At 43.5% G+C, this 19,208-nt stretch overlaps 1 protein-coding gene across 9 annotated transcripts; it reads right to left on the reverse strand.

Moving 5' to 3' along the window:
• Positions 1-1,558: 1,558 nt before the first annotated feature.
• On the reverse strand, positions 1,559-18,061 carry FAM53C (family with sequence similarity 53 member C). 9 transcript variants are annotated; one of them, XM_083429501.1, is made up of 5 exons: positions 17,957-18,061; positions 13,433-13,680; positions 7,532-7,589; positions 3,391-4,133; positions 1,559-1,992 (listed from the first exon to the last, which is right to left on the reverse strand). In XM_083429501.1, exons 2-5 carry the CDS (start codon positions 13,508-13,510, stop codon positions 1,720-1,722), a joined length of 1,152 nt encoding a protein of 383 aa, XP_083285627.1. In that variant the 5' UTR covers positions 13,511-13,680; positions 17,957-18,061; the 3' UTR covers positions 1,559-1,719. The 9 variants fall into 9 exon arrangements, with proteins under 9 accessions (XP_083285627.1, XP_083285626.1, XP_083285624.1 ...); XM_083429500.1 differs by having other exon boundaries at positions 17,950-18,049; XM_083429498.1 differs by lacking the exon at positions 17,957-18,061 and adding an exon at positions 17,867-17,888.
• Positions 18,062-19,208: the final 1,147 nt, after the last annotated feature.

Genomic DNA, 19,208 nt, shown 5'->3' on the forward strand with positions numbered 1-19,208 from the left:
TAAAATATTTTTTGTCCCAATGAAGCCTCCAAAGGGGTGCCAGTTTGCACACACACATGCGCGGGGGGGGGGGGGGGGCAAACTGGGTCTTTGACCCAGGTGAAATAAAGCCTAGTTCTGCCCCTGTCCAAAAGCTGTTTTTAAAAAATATTAGTCTCGCTTTTTGCGGTGTCCCAAAATAACTTACATAAAAAGTGTATGTGTCTGTGTGTAAAACCTTCCCTTCACTATAAAACATGAATCCAGTCTCAGCTGTTCAATAGTTCCCTTTTCTCTATACACTTCCCCTTTGGGCATGTTTTCCAGTTACTCACATATGGTCTGCTTTTCCAACAGTCAGGCAAAACATACAATCTTTACAGTGTAAGAAATTTTGATTCTGCTAGAAGGATAGCATTACTTGAATTGAGACAAGTCCAAGATACAGACTGTCTCACCAGAGTGGTGCATGCTCTAGTTATCTCCCACTTGGATTACTGCAATGTGCTCTATGTGGGGCTACCTTTGAACGTGACCTGGAAACTACAACTAATCCAGAATGTGACAGCTAGACTGGTGACTGGGAGTGGCTGCCGAGACCATATTACACCGGTCCTGAAAGACCTACATTGGCTCCCAGTACGCTTCCAAGCACAACTCAAAGTGTTGGTGCTGACCTTTCAAGCCCTAAATGGCCTCGGCCCAGTATAGCTGAAGGAGCATCTCCACCCCCATCGATCAGCCCAGACACTGAGGTTCAGCTCCGAAGGCCTTCTGGCGGTTCCCTTACTGCGAGAAGTGAGGTTACAGGAAAACAGACAGAGGGCCTTCTTGGTAGTGGCGCCTGCCCTGTGGAACCCCCTCCCATCCAATGTCAAGGAAATAAACATCTATCTGACTTTTAGAAGACATCTGAAGGCAGCCCTGTTTAGGGAAGTTTTTAATGTTTGAAGTTTTATTCTGTTTTTGGTGTTCTGTTGGAAGCCACCCAGAGTGGCTAGGGAAGCCAGCCAGATGGGTGGGGTATAAATAAAATATTATTATTATGATTATGATTATGATTATTATTTCCTTGTTAATATTCATAAAGAAACAAAACTAAAATTAAACTGAAGTCTTGACGTTTGGATTGGCTGATATGGGGAAGGAGGACAGCAGCAAAAGCCTCGAGTTCTATACTTACCACCAGAAAGGAATTAGGTACTACCAGTGGGGGTGGAGGGAATGAGTATTACAAAGCACTGCAACAAAATTTAATTTCCAACTGCTTGTTTCGTCCAGCATTTTTATAGAGATTCCTATTCTCCCCACCAAATTTGTGGAATAATTTCACTGGAATGAGGTCACAGTAGAATTCACCCCCCCCCAATAGTTTTACGGTATTAGAGACTAATGTTATTATCTCCCTTTGGGGTAATGGAGTCCATTTTGAAACGTGGGTGCCCAAGGGGCTTGCTAAAAAACTGATATGGGAATAGGGAGGATTATTGGCAAAGTACTCTGTTTTTCTCACATATGGACACACCCCTCTGGCAGGACTCCATCACTCCATCCCAGAGACATACAGCATCTATACAGCCATTTTTCCTTTTTTTTTAATAAAAAAGAAACAAGCAGACAAAACCCCACCAGTCCCACCGCCACTTTCCCCTCTGCACCCACCCCACTTCCCTCATCAAGGAGTGCAGCCTCCCTTTGTGGCTGATCCCAGAGTCAGTTTCTTGTGGAGACATCCAACCCCTAGTTCTCCTCAATCAAAGTTAGATCCAGATCGCTAAAGTCTGGTTGGAAGAGTGTCCTTTTGCTTGCTAAATTCCAATTTAGTCGCCGTGCCGCTTGTACTGCTGCTTCCTCTTCCTCCTCCTCTTCCTCACTTTCACTAAGAACCTGGACACAGTTGCTGAGGGGACTACATGGAGCTGAAGGTGCTTGTGGGCTGCAGCCCAAGAGCCATGATGAATAGCCACCTTCTTCAGATTTGTCCAGCTGACAGACGCCTCCTGCAAATGGTTTCTGTCAAATGTAAGAAAACAAGTTTTTATATACCAATGCACCTTCCATACTTAGATTACATTATTCTAATACTGACAATTTATAACCATATTAATAATCACTTGCCCTAAAGCTCTTTTAAGTCATAACTTGCCAAAGAAAAACACCACTTCCCCCTCCCTGCTCTGGGTCATCTACCTGTGGGCCAGATTCCAGATAAGGCATGAAAAGCCACCTCAAAGCCTGTTCCAGGCTGCACAATGCAGTGCCCCACCTGCAGTGCCATCTACTACCACATGCAAAGGATCCTTATGTTGTTAGCACTGTATTATTTTTTTAATGTAGTTTAATGTTTCTTGTGAAAGCTGCCTTGGAAGTTATTTGTATCCTGAAAGGCAGGACATAGATAATTGTCATAAACAAATAATAAACTGAGGATGACGCGAGCTTCTGAAGGCTCACCGTTGGCTATGGATCTGAGCAGATGGGACACAGACTTGAATTTTCAAAAACTAACTGCTCTCATTGCTGACCAAAGCTGACGAGTGTGAGACAGGCAATGCTATTCTAACAAAGCCTTCCTGAAGCACTAGCTTCACATATGTATTTCTGGTGGCCACCTTACTTTCCCCACAATATATTAATTTAATCTATGTCTTCTCAGACCATAGTAGACTACTATGAAGTTAATGGGGCTAAAGTCCTGAATGCTGTTTAAACTGTACTTTAATAATACAGTAATTAAGCTACCAGTGTTCATATTTGCTTTGCCCAAGGCAGAGGGAGTGGGAAAGCAGTGGCCATAACTGAATACCCCACACTGCGTATGGAGGATGCTGTAATAGGAATGGGTGCTCTACCCAAACATTTCTGCCCTAACTCTATGTTTTGAATCTGAAAAAAACATGGAATGGTTGCTGGATCTTCCAGCAATAATTGAACAACCAATTACTGCTGGTCAAATGTGAACTCTGTAGCAATTGGGACATAAAACAACAGTAGTTTCAGCTGGAAACCGGTAATGTAAATGGAGGAGCCCATGGAGCAGGGTCTATTATCACTTCTGTATTTTGTGCATCACCCGACCCAACATTACCAATAAATAAACACGGAGTAACATGTTTCGTTGGCATCAGTCAGAGAAATCTTGGTGTGACTCCCAGCTCTCCCCCTTGCCCAGTGCTTGTAATCTAATCTCAACTATCTCATAACAGCAAATTGTTGTCAGAGGTTAAGGACATAGGCAAGAGAAGCTCTGTGTGTGTGTGTATGCTATTTTTTTGTGACATAGCCAAATTCTGTTCTTTACTTCAGTAGATTACCCTTTAAATCTCACTGCGCCCCGACATTTTCCCTTTCATATGTATCCTTAAGGCACTCAGATGGGAACAGTGCTTGCTTGCTTGCTTCCTTCCCTACCTGGTTCATCTTGTAGAAATCAAGCGAGGGCCTATGCCACCTCACATCCTCATCGTGGCGCCGCTTGAGACCAGATTTCCTGGTGTCCAAGTCACATGGTTGTGAGCGGCTGCGAGGGAGGCTGTGCTGGTGTCGAAGCAACTCTGGAGTGGAGGTGGTGGAGCTTCGCGGGGAGGGAAGGAATCTGACAGGTGACAGGGAGAAACGTCGTTGCAGAGGGTAGGGCTGCAAAGTCTCTCCAGTCTCCCATGATGTGCTTGCTGGCGATTCTCGGGATAGGGCCAGGCTGAAGAAAGGGGGGCTCCTGCCGCCGCCGCTGCCGCTACCACCAGCACCATCTTGAACACACTGGTGAGAGGCACTGGGGGCAGGGTTGAAGCAAGGTCTGTTGGCTCCCTGGGCCAGGTTCTGGGCTTGTACTGCCAAAGTGTCCCCTCCACTGTTGTCCCGGCGTTTGACGTGCGTCCAGACTTTGGAGCCCAGGGGCCTCCAGACAGCCTGCCAACGGGAGAGGTCTTCAGGCACTGATAGTGAACGGCAGTGTCTTTTGGTGGGGGGCACAGAAGCCTTTTCTGAGACTACTGAGTTGGTGGCCAGTGTTTGGGATGTGAGGCTGTTCTGAGGACGGTTGTCTGAGCTGCAGGGGGGCAGGGGAAGGCTCAAGCTGGAGTGTTGGTAAAGACCTGTGCTGTCCTGAAGATGGATCTTTGGACAGGGAGCTAGGTCCCTCCATGAAGTTCCCTCTGCAAGAAATATCACAAGACAGACTTTTAAAGATGAAGGCTCTAATTAGCGCCACAAGCCAGATAGCCAATTTATCATTTGACATGTGAGCAATCAGCACCCTTTGTTGCCTTATTTTTACTTTTTATTAGCACCATCACACATACAAAGTTTCAGAACCTTCTACAACAACAGTTGTAGAACAAACAACCATTCCAAGCAATTGTTAGATCAGAAACAGCCCTAACTATTCTACTATACCTGATTAAGATTTAAGATCTGGTCTGATCATCTTTGTTGTGCATCACTCTCGATTAAGAAGGAACCCACAATGACAACAAGATAGGGAAATGTTCTCCAGGATAACATTCCCCATTTGCTCCCCTTAGTGCTCTGATTATGATGCCCCTGGTTCCCCTTCTCCTGTGATGCATGAGGTCTTCACATTGAAGAAGCAATTCTCTTCTTTCAGTGTTAGATAGGAGGCACTTGTGGATCAGAGAAAGTGAGTAAAACGAGTGAGGGACAACATAAATTTTATTTAATACTTACACCCCTGTTACAGCTGGAGCAAGATGTTGGCGGGGAGCCAGATTAAGATATCCTACCTTAAAAGAATCTACAATTTATTCATTGTTTGATTACTACAGTTGGGGCAGTTCAACTGTGGGAACCAATTAAAGGAATTTAATTCAAACTGAAGAACAGTTGGAGAAAACAATTCCTGCTTTTTTCCAAGTTCTTCCATGTTTAGTACAACTGATGAATTTGGGGTGCTTTTCATGTCCACAGCCCCACCCCCATTCATATTTAACATACATATAATAAAATAGCTGGAATATTTCTCTCTCCAACATCAGCACATAGTAAGATATTCCAGCCACTTCCCTTCTTAGTCATGCCTTAAGAAAAGCAAGAAGCAGTCCTGTGTTTCACAACTGCAGTCCCTCCAGAAAGGCTGTGTTCATTTAATGACATCGTTCTTATGAGACTCATTTGTCTCTTAGAGGTGGTCAAAGCTGGTAGCAACAATAATCAAATGAGTTAGCCTCCAAGTCAAAATCCAAGCTGTCTTGAAGTAAATCTAGAGAAGAAACCCTAAGTTGCCTATATATAGAAGGTGGTGTTTTTTAAACCTCAAGGAGCTAATATGGCTCATTTCATTCAAAATAATACTGACTGCAAACTGAAATAAGAGGACTAATATGCAAAAGCTAGAACCAAACATGCTGCACAAAGAAGAGAAAGGAGCAGACACATGACAGGAACCTTGAGAAACACAAACCATGCTTTCCAACAAGACAGAAAGAAGTTTAAATATTCTGTAAATCCCACACGAAGTCACTCACATAGCCAATCTGAGCTCCAAAAGCATAACCATACTAGTCTGTAGCAGCAATATGGAGTCCTGTTGAATCTTAAATACCAACAAATTTATCATGGCATCAAGTTTTAAGGTACAGCACGCCAATATATTGTGTAGAACAAAAAGCAAAGATAACCATGCTGGTCCATTAGGACTCCCAATATCTACAGGTGAGCAGTACCTTTTATTGAAACCAATTGTACCTCATTGAGGCAGATCTCCCTGTGTGTGTGTGTGCAGTGGCGTAGCGTGGGTTGTCAGCACCCGGGGCAAGGCAAGTAATTTGCGCCCCCTAGCCCGTGGATTTGCGCCCCCTAACCCTAACCCCCAGATGTTGCGCCCGGTGCGGCCGGCCCCCCCTGCACCCCCCACGCTACACCACTGTGTGTGTGTGCGCGCGTGTGTATTTAAATCTTCATCCTCCACTTTATGCACCTGATGAAGTAGACTTATGCCACGATACATATGTTAGAAGTCTGTAGCCTCTGAAATAGCCTTCTTCAGACATTCCATTAGAGCAATTATTATGCAGAAGATAAAACTCTTTTAACTCAGGTTATCCAGCTGAAAATCCTGACAGCCTATTTTTGTCCCGTATCAAGCAGGTATAAGCTAACAAGTTTAAAGCCAAGGTACTTTTTTTTGTAAGCCAGTCTGGAAACTTGCTTAAAGGATAAGGTGGAAACTTCTGTAATAAATAAATCAGATAAATAAAATGGCCCATCATGCTATAGCTGAACCAAGAAAACACACGCGCCACCGACACCCACAAAGTCATTATTATGTGGAAAATATTCTAATTCTAAGCCTACAAAGGAGTCACAGTCAGATTGCTGTACAATATGGTTCTAGTACAAGTGACCAGAACAGTCACAGGAATGACTCACTTTGGCAGGGAACACACGCTTTCTTTAATGTGCCTTGCAAAGAAAACGTGCTGCAAACAAAAATGCTATTTTAAAATAAGTGACTAGAAGCTATTCTACTTAAGGCTCAGTACACTGATTGTACAATGTAGGTTTCCTACATTGATCGGAAACACAGTTCTTTATTTTAAGAGCTACAAAGGATCCAGGAATACACTTTGATAGCTTACAGTTTTATGACATACAGCTGAGATTAATTATGTACCAAAATTCTATATGGGCCAATTGCAGTAAGAGTCAACAGAACTGATGAAGACAGCAGCTAGTGGTTTTTTTTTTTTTAATTAAGACTATGGGTTTTATTCTCTTATCCACCTGGCATCCATTCTTCCTCCATGCATAATCAAGCACATCTATAATTCAAGTGCCAATATCAAGTTATTTATCAGAGTATTTATCAGTATATACATATACTGCCAATGTAACTATGCTACAACGTAGTTTGTATCAAGAGTTAATTATTAGCGCTATATATCCTCAAGTGTTTACATGACCAGTGGTGGTACTTGGCCACATACAGAAACTGCTTTGATCAAGCGGTATATACATTTTTAAATAAATAAATAAATAAATAAATAACTTTTTAACATAGGCAGCACCCAGTATGCATATAGCAATATTAAGCTGTATTAGATTTGATTGTTTTGACAATTTATATCTTAGATAAAAGAATCTTAGTGGTTTGCAACATCTCAGATAAAACGGTGATGGTTGCCAGTTCAAAGACAGAAAAATGAAATGGGAGTATTAGCAGGATTCATTTTTAAAACTACTAAATAGAACACCACTTCTTCATTGGATCTCTTTCCTTCCATTCGTCGGAAGCATAATGACATTTCTTTACTGAAAACAGCCATTCCTGTTACTTATTGGGATATCCTCCTGCATTTAACTCTGTTGAATTCTTGTTATTAAAACTAAACCACAGCTGGCCCTTTATTTGCACCAAGCTTTCACTTAAAAGTGGAGATGGTATCACAAAATACATGAGCTCTAGGAGACCTGGAAAGCAAGCTAATCTTATTAACTGTGAGCTGCATATAAAGGACATCAGACGATAAAAAGGACAGACAAAAGAGAAATGGATGTAGGCACAAAAGGTGGAAGTCCAGCCAGACGCTCTTACCAGGCGCTATCTGGAAGGGGCTGCCACAGCTGGCCACATCAGCATGATCAGGCAAAGGCTAGGGAGGAAACACAAGGAGTCACCACATCACAGCAAGGACCAGCATCTCATAAGCACCTCTGGATCTCTAATTCCCAACATGTGGCCTACAACAGAAGAGTGGTACCAGCTGTGGGATTCTACCAACATTCAGATATCTTGCTGTATCTCAGGATTGGAGAACTTGTGGCTCTTCAGATATTGGTGGACCATGATGCCATTCACTTCCCACCATTACTCATACTGGCTAGGGTTGATACAAGGTGGAGTCCAGCAACATCTGGAGGACCACAGGTCTCCCACTCCTGCACCTATCTGAATTCCTTGGATCCTATGACACCCCCCCAGCCATTATTAGTAGCAAATCTTCAAGCTTTCCCCAAGGAAAGCTTCCAAAACTTGCTTTAATCTGAATGTTGAAATCAAAGTTCAGAGGGGCAAAATAACCAAATGGAAACTCTGATTTGCTCAAGCTTAACTACCAGTCCTTTCCATGGTGCTGCTCTTACAGTCATCCACAAGCTACTATGCTACAGAGGTTCTACACCAGGCATAGGCAAACTCCGGCCCTCCAGATGTTTGGGACTACAATTCCCATCATCCCTGACCACTGGTCCTGTTAGCTAGGGGTGATGGGAATTGTAGTCCCAAACATCTGGAAGGCTGGAGTTTGCCTATGCCTGTTCTTCACAGATTTAAACTGCTCCCTTTATACCATGCCTAAACTATTCAGTATCAAAAGCCCGAGGATACTTCACTCTTATTAGAAAGAATGTGAGAAGACACACCAAGAAATTAATGTTTTAAGATTATGGCCACAGAAATAATCTAAATTTGCACTTACCACTATTTTCCTCTTTCATTCCATCATTTCACTGTTCTTTGGTGACTGGAAGCCCTCTGAGACAAGGACAATGTAGTATTTATTTGTCTGTATGTCAGCTCCCTTAATATAAGGAGAGCCAGACACTAAATACCACAGGCCACCATAAATTAAGATGCACCACTTCTAGCTAAAGCAATGAGCGATCTTCCCAAATCTCTTGCTTGACAATAACCCATTAAAAATACCTAACAAACACCACAGGAAAGAGTTATGGCAGAATTAATTCTTGTCATCTTTGCCTCCATGGGTTGTTTCCAAATGTCAATAGAGTAAAATGCCTCTGCACATTATCCATGTTTAAAACTTGAAAGGCTGAAGTCCCTTTGTTCTCCAAACCATTGACTCTCTGCTACAGAGCTTCCTCTACTCAAACATCATTATGCTTTTGGACTGTGCCTTCCCCTGCAAAAGCTTCATTAGACCACACATCCCATTCTTAGAAGTCTACACCTCAATGTTGCAGAAAAGTCAAGTTCTGTAACTGGTTGCAACCGCAGCAACTTTGTGCAGTTTTAACTTTTCTTCTGAGCAATCTTTCTAGGCAACAGATTAGTACATCTTTAACTCATTTTGAAGCAAAAAAACTTATTTCCATGGGCTCCAGATCCAAGATAAATCAGGAAACGCATGCTTCATATTCCACCATGTCATTCTCTTTTTAATTAATTTTTGCTACAGCAGCACATTGCCTTTCATTTTCCAAGTCAGGCCAACTCTCATTAGATTACAGGGATAGGTTAAAGAGAGGATCCCTTGGTACAGTTTATCTTATCCCCATTAAGAAAAAATATGGAGAAAATGCACTGGGAAACGCTTTACATTTAATAAGGGCTGGGGTGATTGGAAAACAAGGACGATAGAACACATGCACATGAGCGAGAAACTGGTGGGTCAGTTTCCCTTGTGAGTGGTATTCCACAGTCCTCAAACAGTAACATGCTAAAAAGAAGAAAATAATATGGGATTTAGAGGTAATAGCAAAAAAAGAGGCAAGCTCCCAGCATTAAAATGCTTGAGTAATATTCTATAAAGCAAAGAAATACACCAGTATCTTCTTGATTCCTCCCCAATACTCTTACTCTTTCCATCACTGCCCTGTGATGTATTGTAAACCAAACTGTGATCCTCAGATGAAGGGCTGCATAGAAATTCAGTAAGTAAATAAATAAATCACCTTCCAAAGGAGTGACCTTTACCCTCAGTTATTCAATGGCAAACGAGCCTTTGACCTTTACCTGTTCAGAGCAGCAACAGATATAATGCTAACCTGAGGCATATCTGTAGTCATCTGTAGCAATAACTTCAGACCATACCTGTCCCTCACTTGTCCTTGAAAACAGGAAATTATGGAACTAGCATGGGAAAAACAAAAAAACCCCACCAATTCTCTTGGTCTCAAAGAAAGAAAAATCAGTATGTGGGTAATTTTGATAAGCCCCTTGAAAACACCAGATAGGCAATGTGATGTAGTGGTTAGAGTACTGGACTAGAGAGACCAGGATTCAAACCCCCACTTAGTCATGAAGCTCACTGGGTGATCTTGAGTCAGTCACTTTCTCTTAGCCTAACCTACCTCATAGGATTGTTCTGAGGATAAAACATGTTGCTCAACAACTCCAGGTGAGCACCCAGGAAGTAAAGGGCCCCTGTGGAAAAGGTATAACTTGATGCACTACTCACAAATCACTTTACTGTAGCAGCTAATTGCATGATGGGGTGCCAAGTCTCTTACTCTTCTAGTATTAAACAATAACCTTCTGAACACTAAAAGACAAGGCAACTTGGCTTGCATCACCAAAATCTGACCGGGTGAGGGGAGGAGAGTTACCATCTCCCAAATATGTCCAACCAAACTTCGCAGTACAGCACAAAGTTCAATTTGGGATGGGAAAAGTTGGCCGGAGTTGAATGTCTATATCTGGTACTGAAGACCCAATAACAAATTGGGATTCTGTCCGTGTACCAGACACCTAGCTGCCCGACACTCTCCCCGTTTGAGCTGACAGAGGTGGTCAGTGTGGTATTGAGAACTGCACAGTTTATGGTTTGGGGGAACTTTAATAACCCCACCAAACCTAATTGAGGCTGATTCAACACACGTAGGATGACAAATTTGGAAGCTAGTCTTCTGTACAAAACAAAGAGGGAAACATCTGCAGGTGAGGGAGTCGTTCTTGGTTCTGTTGTGTTGGCCACTTCATTACATGATCAGATTTGACATTCAGGCTGTCTGCAATCTCCACAGAACCTGATTAATTTCAATGGTTTTCTGTCATCACCGGAGATTTTCTTAAAGGTCCAGCTGATGGTCCTGCCAAGGCTCTGGTATCTGCTTGGAATGAGGAAATAACAATGGCAATGGATGGGATAGCTCCCAAATATCCTTGACCTGATCGTAGAAGCATGTCAGCTCTGTGGTATTCCAAGAAGCTAATGGGTGATGAATCATCTGAACCAACAATTAGCGTGTAAGTGACAGAAAACATTCAACAAATATGACCAAACACAAGTGAGAGTTAATTTACTTCTCTGCCACCACTACATTTGTTCAACATCATCCACCACAGCTGTTTCTGGTGGTGAGCAGACTCCTCAGTGGAGGCTCAGTGATGCAAGATCTAGAGCCTGAGTCTGCTGCTTATTTTGTAGATAAAGTAACTTGCACCTGTGACAACTTGGGTGTAATAACTGTGATAGAGTCCAAGACTATGAGCCTCTATGAGAGTCATACTATGATTATCACCACCTCGCACCAAACTGAAGACATATACAAGCTGCTTGGAGAGTTGAGGCCCACCACATATTCCCTTAACCCTTGCCCATTTTAGCTAGTGAAATTTGCCAAGGCTTGGCTATGCAATCTGAACCTTGGAGGTGATTAACACCTTTATCAGGGAATACTGTGGTCACTGCTACCTTGAAATAGGCCACGTTGAGGCCACTATTTAAAAAGCCACGTTTAGAACTACTAAACTCCTGAGGCAATATCCGGAGGCAATTGTGGGCTAGATGAGAGTGAGGAAGATACAACTTAATCCTGGAACCTGAATAATCTGGATGGAGAATTTAACAGGGTTGCACTCACCCTGAAGTATGAAATTCAGAAGGTTACACGCTGGACTACTGTAATACACTCTAGATTAGGCTGCCTTTAAAGGCAGTTTAGAAACTTCAAATGGTGCAAAATGCAACTGCCCAAGTATTGATGAAGGTCAGGTGGTTAGAGCAAGCAACAACTATATTGCACCAGTTACACTGATTAATAGTGCATTTATGGGCTCAATTTAAAGTCCCAGCAATTACCTTTAAAGTCCCAAACGAGGTGTGGTGAACACACAGATCATGCCAAAAGCAGTATCTTCCCCTTAAGGTACTTGGTGTCAGGTACTCAGTTCTACTGTAACATCTCTATAAATATGGAGACTTCACTCCTGCCTAATGAAACTATTAGCCAATGACAGCCTACCAATTTACCTTCATAGACATTATCATGTGGAGATCAGTTCCATAGGTTAATTACATGTAAACGTAGAATGGAATCTCTCTTCTTAAGCAGTATATAGATAATAATCTCTGAGAGGAAAGACTGCCTACTAGCTACTACCATGGCAATAACTCCAACTCAGCAACAGTAGCTCAACAATTGTAGAAAAGAAATGGGTAAGAGGGGGAAGGAAGCAATTATCCTTATTTTTATCAATTCTTATAAGTGTAAAATCACAGCCCTTTTCTTTAACCCCAAACACATCACTGGAATGGTGAAATTGACTTTGAGGAGAATAGAAGCAGCTTTTGGTCTACTCGGTTTTACTGCTAAGGAAAAGATGATGTTCTTGAATGCCAGGGTACTGCTGAAAGATGCAGAACCCTCACTTTGAGATGTCTACCCTAACACACCACATTCATATTTGCATAAATACTTACTCATCTGTTCATCTGCTTAAGAACTTTTTTAAAAATTCCAAATCTCCTCTGGCCATGGAGAAGCAAGGAAACTTGGGAGTGGGGGTGGGGAATATAAGCCTGTTCATGGGTCACAACCATGGCCATAACAAGAGGTGCCCATAACAATCACCAGAATAAGTGTTCTTGGTCATGTTCCTAAGGGCTGGTTTTAGCTTTGCCAGGGTAAAGATCGAAACAGAAAATCTGTAAGGGTGATTGGCGGAAGGGCACTAAACAAAATATATGTACTACTGGCAGTGCTAGCTCTGCAGAACACCCCTCTCTCCAAAGACAATATAGCAGGCTGCTGGTTCACAACAAAACTAATGCTGTTGGGACTACAACTCCCATTCACCCATGCCAACATAGTCAATGATCAGGGATAACGGGAGCTGTTGTTCAAGAAGGTCTGGGGGAGACTATGTTGGTTACCCCAGCTTAGACTGCCACAAAGTGCTTGTACTAGCCCAACAGATTTAATGAAATCAGTCTTTGAATAGCAGATTCTCATGCCATATCAAAAGCTCTGTTGGAACCTCCCCTCACTTTCAAAAGCAGTTTGGCATGCAGTATGGGCAGAAGACTGTTGTGGGCAGGGAAGACCCAAAGTATACTTAGGCAATCAGAATTAGTTATTTGACTCCTGGTCATAGGCAGCAGCAGCAGCAGCTCGAATCACAGCGTAGCAATCTCTCCAATCTTTCATCTATTAAAATGAGGCAACGGGTGAATTCAAGGTCACTGAGGAAATCATTCCACCAATGCAAGCATTTCTGCTTGCCCAGCAGAACAATCTTCCCTCTCTTCCACCCCATGTACTGTTCTGGGGGCTCTCCCAACCTCCAAAGTGGATTTGGAAGAGGCATGGGGGAAGGAGAGCCCCGCTGCACTGGCAGGAGTTCTTGAATTGGTTTCCACTAAGAGAACAAGTTAGTTGAATGTGGCCCTATGGTTCAAGATAAAAGCAAACAGGATTTCTTCAACTGATTTGAAAATTATCAAGATGCAAGGCAAGGCAGGGGAAATCTTACCAGGCTGATGCTGAAGGATGTGCATTTCAATTCCTCCAGGCTTTGTTTCTGTAGCTGTTCAGTTATCAAGGTGATCATGGCTTCTTACAGAGGCCAGGCACCAGAACCCTTGAGAGACTCCAGCTCCTGCCACCTGCCACCCTTTCGCCTCCCTCAGCAAGTCCAGCCGCATTCAAGCATCACCATCACATCTGCTAAGTTGTTGTCTTCATACATGCTAGCCATACTCCATCTCATACTCAGGAACCCTGCAAAAGACAGACATCAATTGAGGAAGGCATATTATATCATATCATACAACCACCCTACTCTCTCCAGAGCTGCTGTTCAAAAACAAACATGCATATGTGTGCAATATATGTACACTGGTACCTCAGGTTACATACGCTTCGGGTTACAGACTCCGCTAACCCAGAAATAGTGCCTCAGGTTAAGAACTTTGCTTCAGGATAAGAACAGAAATTGTGCTCCGGCAGCGCAGCAGCAGCAGGAGGCCCCATTAGCTAAAGCGGTGCTTCAGGTTAAGAACAGTTTCAGGTTAAGAACGGACCTCCAGAACGAATTAAGTACTTAACCTGAGGTACCACTGTATATGACCAAGGTACAAGTTAAACAAGCTTAAGCCTATACATAAGGCTCCCAGCCTCCATAGCTTGCATCGTATTTTAAAACATCTTTACCCTGCTTTTGCTACCAGGAACACCAAGCAGCATATAGGGTCTGTTCCCCCTACTCTATTTTATCCTCAGACCTACCCAGTGAGGTAGGTGAAAGCAGCAAGATAGTGATGGACCAAATGTCAGCCAGTGAGCTTCTTGGTGTGCAGATCTAATTCAAACTCTATAACTTAAGCTAAGGAGACTATATCATCACACTGGCTGTCCAACTTTTTTTCCCTGCATGTTGATTTTATTTCAGCACTCTCAGAAAGCCCCAACCATGTGATATCTTATTTCTGTAGTACAAAGAGTCAGGACACCATCCTCAGTTGTTCCTTGAATAAACTGATGCCTTACCTTATTCTTCAAATTATCTACAATACTTAAAAGGCTAGTGTCTGGGATTCTTAAAAGTATTATAGTAAAACATGCAACGTTCCATAATAAGGAAACAGAACTTAGTATTGTGAGCAAAATCTAAATCAGATGCGAAGCCTACCTAATTTAATCTCTCCTTATCAGCGCTCAGTACATTAAAAGTCAACATCTACTCTAAGCAAGCTTGGTCGTTTGCCACTGCCACCTTTCTCCCAGCATGAACTTTCCCTCTTGATGTGGATAACCAATCCCTAATGCTCAAGCTTTGCTAACTTATCTCAGAATGCTGAAGTGATGGTTGTATTGTAAATAGCTTACTAGAAATAGATAAGGCAAATTAACTACAGTATTTCACTGAACACCTCTTATTCTGTGCAGGTTAATACTTATACCTCTCCTAAACACTGTCACAATGTGCTTTACAAAACCAAGATCAGCAGCCCAGAAGCTCTACTATAGAGTAAAATAAGGCAACAAAGATAAGAGGTTAAAGCCTAATAAGTTCTACAAGAGCTGACCCACTGAAATTAATGCACCTAAGTTAGTCATCTCTCTGTTTTGAGTATGACTAATGTTAACTACAACCCAGGCTACTCATGATATCCATTCATCATCTAGGAAAGGCAAATTAATATGTATACCAATTTATATAGCACTTTTTGGTATGTGAAGACTGAAATTCTACACACACTTTAGCTGGAAGTAACTCATTAAACTGTCCAAATTACTTCTGAATAGATATGTATAGGATTACAGTATAAGTGGTTACAATCTTCACAGTGTGGTAATTCCCACTTGGTTCAAAGGGGTGTACACTCAGTTATGTGGGTATAGGATTGCAGTCTCAATGCATATTTATACATACACACAAACGACTCTTACTTTTTCCAAAAATAGTAGAACTAACTAGTCCTAAAACCGAAGGGAAAAGAAGACTCCAAAGACGATGTGTGAAAATGATTAGTTCAATAAGATGGACTTGCTGGTGGGGGGGTGGGGGGGAGTAGTTCACCAAAAACTATGCTGTATTTGTTTCAGGTGAAAGGAACTAGCAGTCCATTTCTTAGTTTAGTCCAGAAAGAACAAAGCTGAGAAAAGTGAGGTGGCTTGCTTCCTTGAAAATGTTGGTTTTTCTAAGTACTGTATTACATTCCTTCTTTGTTACCTCAAAATAGAAGTTCATTTTAAAATTGCCTCTCTAGGTCCTCCTTGCTGCACCTTTGTGTTCCACTCTACCCTTTCTGAAATCATACATTAAGCATTAAAACACAATTTACAATAATTGGGGGAAAGAGTGAGGCTCCATGGATTTACCAAGCTGCTCACACACATTCATCCATTTCTTGTCCTGTCTCTGCCTCTTCATCAGTTATTGTCCTCCCCATTATCTGTTCTACACTGCAAGATTCTTCAGGGCAGGAGCTGAGGCCTATCTACATTTTTGCTTATGGAACTCAGTAAACTAAAATATACTCCAGTGGTGCTCTCTAAGCAAAATAACAAATACATTTTCAAAACTTCACAATATTATTTTCTATATGTTCTTGATAAGGTGGGGTGTACTTTTACCTCTGCTGCTTTTTACAGATGCCAGAGCACTTTCTGACCATAAGTCTAGTAAGGATTCAGTCCTATGCATTTTGCTAAGGATTAAGTGAATATGCATAGGACCACACTGCACACAGAGAAATAGCTTAATTTTGCCACTTCAATTTACACAAGCAACTTGGTCAACAATTAATATTTCCCCTGGCATACACTGCATACATTGAAGGCTCCTCATAACTTTCTCTGAACTTAAAATACTCCATAGACTCTGTTCTAGAGAGCTTCTGCCAGGAACAATTTCTTTCCCCACGTTAATCCTGGTTAATTTAGCAGCTGATAGCATGCAAAAGATTTGCATCTGAAAGACGGAAGTTCAAGCCCCTGCTCAGTCATGAAGCCTACTGGGTGGCCTTGGATAAGTCAGTATCTTTCAGTAACAACCTAACTGCAGGACTGTTGTGATGAGAAAAGATAAAAAGATGAACTGTAATCCACCCTGGGCCTCAAGGATAGGGTGGAGGAAGTCTGCAAGAATAACTAAGAACAAGTCTCCTAGGATGTGCCCAAAATCTTGTGGCTGTTTTTCACTGTAAAGGACGTGCTAGAATTATTTTTATCCTTCATGTATTGTCCTCAGGCAATTAGTTATAATACTTTGCTATGCATCTTCCTCCACGCCTACTTATTCTAATAGCTTCAGGCCACAAGCCTTTAGAAAACACTGATCCACCAAGCCCCATTACCAGACACCTTAAAACTAGTGTAGAAAAATTTCCAACAGCTTAGCAAAGTGTTGGGTTTTCATTGCAGCTGCTTCCCCTCCTCCAGTCCTACATGATGCGCCCAAGACTTGATTCCTTCGTTTATATAGCGATCTAATTATTTTTTAAAAACCCCAAACACAAGCAGGCCTTAAGCAACCTCGAGCCTGTGCGATAGGGAGACAGCGCGAGACTCCATGACAGGATTGTGCCATGCAGTGCGATTCTGCTGTTTTTAAGAATGGGTCCCGTCAACCTAGTTTTAGGAATGCATCCACAGGGGACGCAATACCTAACAAAGCAGAACCATCCCAGCCTCCGCGGAGGGAACCACTCCCCCCCCCCTTCTCCACCGAGGCCCTCCATTCCACCCCAAATTCCCATAGATTCACGCGCTCCCTTGCACGCCCAGGCAAGCCCCTGAACCCACATCTTCCGCCGAAACCCCAACGTTATCCAATCCAGTGAAGCAAGCGCCCATAACGTAGCAAAACAAAACAACCTCTGCCTTGCAGGGTTCCTTTTTCCCCTTTTTTCTTTTATGACAACAGGAGACGACTGTAACCAAGGCACCTCACAAAGACAACCCCCCTCCCTCGCCGGAGACTCCCAAGATCCCCACCCCATAAACACACACACACACACCTGGAACCACCAAAATCCCCCACCGCGCGCGCACACACCCCAGAAATTTCAGCATTACACCCACCCGAGCTCCGCAGCCCCCCCCCCCTTTGCCACCTTTCGCGATACCCACCGCGCCAGCTGAAGGCGGCGGCAGCGGCGGCGGCTCCAGCACCTCCTCGCGGGGCCCGCAGCCAGGCAGTTGTGCGCCCCCCTTTCTCTCTCGCGCCCCCCACCCCCGATTCTGAACAGCACCGAGACCACCCACCCGCCGTGTGTGTGGGGAGACCTCGTTCCTGGGCTCCCCCGACACGCCAGCATCCACCGGCCCTCCCTGGTCCAGCTGCCGCCCCCAACCCGGCGGCCAGGGCTCCCAGCCCCACCACCACCACCCCGCCAGGAGCCTCTGCTCCCCCTTCGGTCGGGAGTGGATCGACCTGCTCAGGACAAACCACCCAACTCACAAGGGGGGCGGTGAAGCCCCATAGATCAGCAGCGACCCACAGGGGAATTTCGGAAAGGGGCTCGCCTCTCCGCAACAACCCACCGCGAACCCCTCTTGCAGCAACGCAGGGACTTGGCTTTCTGTCGTCCTGGGTTGCCCCAACGCTAGCCTCCTCTTCTCCCCCTTCTACGGACCGTACCAAGTGGCAAAGCATGACGGGATATGTAGTTCGAAGTGAGGCTCTGGGAGAATAGCGTTTTACCCCTTCCTCTGGCTCATTCCTTCTATGGCCCAGAGGCATTTTCCACTTCTTAATTTAAGCCAGCCTCGGTTCCAGAATAAATACCTTTCAGCGAGAGGGCTCCGCCTCATAAAATGTGAAATATATTGTTACTAAATATATATATACCCCAATGATGTCAAGAGTCCCTTTCTTTCTCCACCTGAGCTCTTTATTAGCCAACCTGGCCAGCCACCTGAAACCGAGCAATAACGCTTCTGGGGCCACTGCTTGCATTGAGCCCTGGCCCCTCATAACACAAGCAGTATTTCTGGAACTACCTAGACCTAAGTATGCCTGAACAACTTTTGGCAAAGTTTGACAGGTTGCAGCTGCAGAAGATCAACTGATAAAACCTATGAAACATGTTTTGTGCCCTGATTCACCAGCTGCAACACATATAGAGAAGAGAATGGCATATACTGAGAGAGCGACCAGCTGGAGGTGCATAATCAGAAAAGTAAAGGTCATGTTTTCGTAACCAAGCCACACTCATGACTAAATGATCAATGAATAGGGACAGTCATATACTTAGGTCACAACAGGCATGTGTAACCTGTGGCTCATGAGATGCTGCTGGACTCCCAGCTCCAAGCAGCTTGGGCAATGGTCAGAGACGAAGCAATTCTAGTCCAACAATATATAAGGAGCCACAAGGTTTCCATCCCTACTCTACAGCTTTTCCCTGCTGTGGGACAGGGGGGAAGCAGGTAGCTCTTGTTGGTGCACTTTTTCCCATTTTAAACAGAAAGAGGCCAAAGTTTATGCATTTGATAGGACCCCCTCCAAAAAACAAAAAAGCCAACAACCCTTAGTCCCTTACTAAGCTTCATGCGTATGAATTCTCTACCTCCCACCCAAGGTTTGGGGATGATGTTCTCACCTAAGCAACAGAAGGATCTTAACTGAGAACAAGTACAAAGGAGGCTTTCCTCACACCACTGTACTTGTGTCAAGTTGATCTAAACAGGCCAGGCCAATGAGGAACTCACTGATAAGCTGATCCTGGGTGCTTACCTTCTAAAGTAATCCATGCTCAAACTTTTCATCTTTGGTTATCATATCCCCCTTTTCCCCCCTC

Source organism: Podarcis tiliguerta, assembly GCF_965153285.1.
Source record: "Podarcis tiliguerta genome assembly, chromosome: 2".
NCBI classification, from domain to species: domain Eukaryota; kingdom Metazoa; phylum Chordata; class Lepidosauria; order Squamata; family Lacertidae; genus Podarcis; species Podarcis tiliguerta.

Excerpts from the sequence above, each read along its gene's own strand:
- FAM53C (XM_083429501.1), bottom strand. The coding sequence starts at position 13,510 with ATGATCACCTTGATAACTGAACAGCTACAGAAACAAAGCCTGGAGGAA. Across the intron at positions 7,590-13,432 it reads CATCCTTCAGCATCAGCCTG|CCTTTGCCTGATCATGCTGA; the intron begins GTAAGATTTCCC and ends TTTCCTCCCTAG. Across the intron at positions 1,993-3,390 it reads ATTTCTACAAGATGAACCAG|AAACCATTTGCAGGAGGCGT; the intron begins GTAGGGAAGGAA and ends TACATTTGACAG.